This window comes from Haliotis cracherodii, unplaced genomic scaffold (assembly GCF_022045235.1).
Source record: "Haliotis cracherodii isolate W230 unplaced genomic scaffold, xgHalCrac1.p SCAF_20, whole genome shotgun sequence".
Taxonomy (NCBI): Eukaryota; Metazoa; Mollusca; class Gastropoda; order Lepetellida; family Haliotidae; genus Haliotis; species Haliotis cracherodii.
Window position 1 is genome coordinate 17,142,710 of NW_027266276.1, and position 4,790 is coordinate 17,147,499.

General features: G+C 39.3%; 1 protein-coding gene across 1 annotated transcript; it reads left to right on the top strand.

Annotated features, from left to right (window-relative positions):
* LOC139470341 (uncharacterized) lies at positions 1–3,391 on the top strand. Its single transcript, XM_071252718.1, has 3 exons — positions 1–75; positions 486–548; positions 2,267–3,391. The coding sequence occupies exons 2-3, from the start codon at positions 497–499 to the stop codon at positions 3,034–3,036; spliced, it is 822 nt and encodes a 273-aa protein (XP_071108819.1). The 5' UTR covers positions 1–75; positions 486–496; the 3' UTR covers positions 3,037–3,391.
* Positions 3,392–4,790: the final 1,399 nt, after the last annotated feature.

Sequence of the window (4,790 nt, forward strand, 5' to 3'; positions counted from 1 at the left end):
CCAGACGGCAGCACCTTTCCCTCACAAACCCACTGTCGCCCCCCGTACAAACACCGTTGTCCACGTGCATCAAAGGTAAGCATTCTGAATTTTAAGTCTGTTATTTACGTGATGATTTAGTCCTTAAATCTATTATTACATATGTGGTAAATGTATTCTTTTACCATATTTTGTTATATACTGATTCCTTGTTACAATGACATCTTGCGGCGTGTACGGCAAGTAACATTGAGGAAGCCTTAGATACCTTAATACTCAGCCATTACGTGAAACAACACCATAAGACCATCACTCAGGCATACTTAACTATTGGAATCTCCACACCAGTTTTAAAAATCATTTGACAGTAATATCGTTTCATCTATGCCAAATGGTAAACAACCAAAGGTGAATTTTCAAGTTAAGGTTCTTTTTTCTATAATCATTTGTGATGTTCATGGATGACACTGACGTATATATGTTGTTGTTTTATCTTCTGTGTGCAGTACATAACAAGATGGAAGCATTAAGATGTGCAGTTTTGGCTTTGGTTTTCGCAACGATAAACGGTGAGTGTCAAATTGTTTTCAAAAATGCTAATTCAGTTAAGAAATAGCTTGCTTCGCGAGGATGCAATGCACCTTGAAACACGTTGTATGCACGTTGTATGCACGTTGTATGCACGTTGGATATGTGATGTAAATGACCAGGGGAACTAGTTGATGGTAATAATATCTAAAGCGTCCCACAAACCATCTCTGAATTAGAATCGAAGTTTGACTTTCCAACTTACGCAAAGAACGTACGGCGGGAATTAGGTTGTTTTGTAGGACATTTTCTCTTGGACGCCTTCGCCGATATAATACACACCGTGTATGCCAATAACGATGCGTTTTCCGCGACTCGTTAAGACAGGAGTATATGTTCAATTTAAACTTATTCACTATTGCTTTTCGCAAGACCGAGTGGTCATCAGTCAGGGTCTGTGACGTGGGTGATGTTGCGTGACAACGTTTTCCAACGGCGACGGATTGTTGCTCGATCTTTCAGTCAATGATTTGCCTTATCCAGACTCGGTTATTTACAATTAGCAGTGATATAGCTGGAATATTGCTGATTACAGCAAACACATATATAATAAGTGAATGAGTTAATATTTAACATCGTTGCGACAACATTTCAACAAAATAGAGACGCTATAGTGTTAAGTTAATTAACCTGTGTTGCATTTTCAGTTACACATATTCTGCGTTTTACTTGTTTTAGAGAGTTGACTGTTATGATGAAAACCTCGCACCTAATGGGCAGCATAAACGTATTCCCATAGCAATTCTGTTATTGTTCTAATCTTATCAGTTTCTGAGTTTGTTTCCTGACCAAAGACATTTTGAAATTCAATGAAATTTCTCACCACTTTTGGGGTTATGTAAATTTATGTAATGCGGAAAAAGGGTCCTTCCTACAGATACTAAAGCGTCCTTTGTGACTTTGGACGTGATGGATTATATCTAGGTTTCTCACATCCGCACATTTGTCATTGTACCCATTTAAAATATACATACATCAGGCTGAAGATGAATTAGGGTCATCTTAAGGAAATTCATAAATTACATTTTCTTCTCGCAAAAAGAATTTTAATTTCAAGGAAAATCGTAAACCACGGGGAATGAATAGTTGTGATGAATGCATTGCTTTTAGACTGCTATTATTGGCCATGGTACTCATTTCAATATTACCGACATGAGTAATATGCAGAAGGAAATTCATACATGTATACTTGTCTGTCTGCTTTACTCGTGCCTGCTGCGATAAAATCAACACTTACATTTTTATGCAAATTGTGTGAGTGGCGGGTGCTGCCGGCAGAGCAGGTCATTCTTACCTTTTTGCAAAGACCTGGAGTCGTTTCTGATTCATTAGTGATCCATTCGTATAATTATAACTATTTCGCCTTATACGCCTATTGAAATCCGTCACTGCAGATAATCGAGACTGGTTAGTCTTTGTGGTTTACGTTACATACGTTACATAAACTGGTTATTTATTCATTCAAGTAATCTTCGAATTGTTTCATATTTCTCTTGATATCAGAAGTTGATCGTTATGTAAATAACCTTAACATCTTATGTAATGTATGCAATTATCTTAAAATGGAGTTTATGGTTGATTGATATCTTCTTATTATACTTTTTACAACGCTGAAATCATCCCTGAATTAGTGAAGTGGTTTACTATTATTAAATTTCGTTGATTTTCTGACAAGAGTCATTCTCAAAATATGTTCCAGCCCAAGGTGCGACAGATCCAACGGCTGTGGCTGCTCCATCCGGTGGAACGCCAACTGGAGCTATTGGAGGAGCCATGGGGGCTCCAACAGGCTTACCGACAGGTCCAATGGGCGGCCCTATTGGTAGTCCCATGAGTGGTCCAATGGGTGGTCTTATGAATGGCCCGATGGGTATGGGTGGTCCCTTGAGTGGTCCGATGGGTATGGGTGGGCCGATGGGCGGCATGGGTTCTCCATACGGAGGAATGGGAGGCCCCTACAGAAGCATGAATCCTTACGGAGGAATGGGTGGACCAAGGGGAGGATTTGGCATGGGTCCCTATGGCCAGCAAAGGCAACAGAGCCAGCAACAAGGGTATGGAAACCCGATGTCATACCTACCACTGATGATGGGCGGTGACCAGGGAAGAAACATGTATTTGATGTCTCAAATGATGGGAAGACAAGGCGGCGGCAACATGCTTCCTTATTTCGCTTTGAATGGTGGACTAGGAGACAACATGATGAACATGCTTCTCTTCAGCGGTATGGGTGGAACGGGTGGCGGCCGAGGTGGAATGATGGGTGGGATGAATCCATTTATGGCCATGGCTCTGAGCGGCGGTGAAATTAACAACATGCTCCCATGGATGTTCCTTAATCAAGGCAGAGGCCAGGAACAACAAGGCGGTATGCAGGGCGGTATGCAAGGCGGTATGCCAGGTGGACAAAGACAACAACAAGGAGTCAACAGTGCTTTGCCTTTCTGGCTGCTAGGAGGAAACCTCTAAATCAAAGAAGTTCACACATGGGTTCCTAAGGCGTAAAATTAACGGTGACAGAGAAATATCAGACTTTATTTATCAGTTAACAGTTACGGTTATCAGTTAACAGACATTGGGATGAGCATATTCTGTGTATTTATAAGCCGTCTTAAGAAAGACGAGACATATCTAAAAAGTTCTTTAACCGAAGATGTCACTCTTTACCCATTTACAATAATGGAGACGATCCTGCAGAAACATCTTATTACTGCGTATGGAATCAAAATATTTCAACAGCATTCTGGTATTTATGTTCTGTGCATAATCAAAGCTCTTGTTGGTATTACTGCAATGCTTGTGGGCCCATGACACTTCCAAACAATTGTACAAATTCCCCAGCATTATCCGTTGTTGTCCACCTCATGTTGTTTGTTTATCAGTAATAAATACCAGGAATATATTACGTTCAACTGTTTAATTGTTGCCTGATTCCTGCACGAAAAAGTTTTTAACGCTTATGATTAATTACAAATAATGAAATGTGATTTATCTCTGCTAGAGATTTTACATCAAAGGTAACGTGGAATCCAAGATTTCAAACTAGAGACTGAATTTATCCCAGTCACTCTTTATCCTAACATTACGGAAACGTGACACATAGTGTTAGGTCTGAAAATGTAACACCTTCAACAAGATATATTAAGTTGCCTTAACTGTACGTTCGCATTCTTTTGAATTAACAGAGGACACAGGTGGTCCCGCGGTTTCAGGCGCCTCTATTCAATATCCAGAACTGCGTTCGTGGCCATCACGTGACATCAGCAACACGCTGAATTTGGGATTGAATTCCAGATTCGTATCGGTCTAGACATGTGAAATAACATCATCTGTAATTGAGTTCTGTAATCGTTACGTGTGAAGTATTTTCAATCTGATTGGAAAGTCTGCCACAAACGTTCTTAGTCTAAGGTGATAGTTTCGATAATTACCATTTAGTCCATTGTACCATTTTTGAACTTTATGTATAGGTTAACAGTATTTTTATGAGGAACCTAATATAAATTGGCAGTGCAAAAGAATAATCGGCCTAGATTATCCTCTGAACAAAATTCAATTTCGCGTAAAGGACAAAATAGCGTTGTAAATTATATGACTGGACTACTGAAAATCAGTGATGGCAACAGGCGCTCGCCAAAAAAGTAACCATGTTCTACCCCACTGGTAGCAGCCGCCATTCACACAATTTGCATAAAAAGTAAATATCTATTGCCTGACGCCGCACAGCAGTACTCCTGCCATGCGACAGCTGCCTTCAAACAAGCCAGACAATCAAGTGATCTAAACGCAAGGCTCTAAAAGAACAAGAAAGCAATTTACACTCGTCTGTATACTACTTAACATTTGTTGAGGACCACACAATTGACTAAACCATGACTTTGGACCTTAGAAATGTTGAGCAGTATATAGCTGAAAGTTAAATTTATATCTACAAATATATGTCAAGTGTTGTTTTATACAAGTGAACTGTGAACGGGTAACGTAATTCGAAAATTATAAAAGTAGAAAAAAACTCCAGACATTAATGGTAACATTAGATAGAAAATCTTCATAACCGCTGTGTAATCAATATGGGAAGTCAAGTATATATACAACCATAGTATCATTTGTGAACGTAACACATTTTAAATACGTTTAAACTGAAACATATTTTTTACAAAGACAAAAGTCAAATCCCACTCACTTACAAAACGCTTCTGTCATAGGACAAAGTGACATTTCAT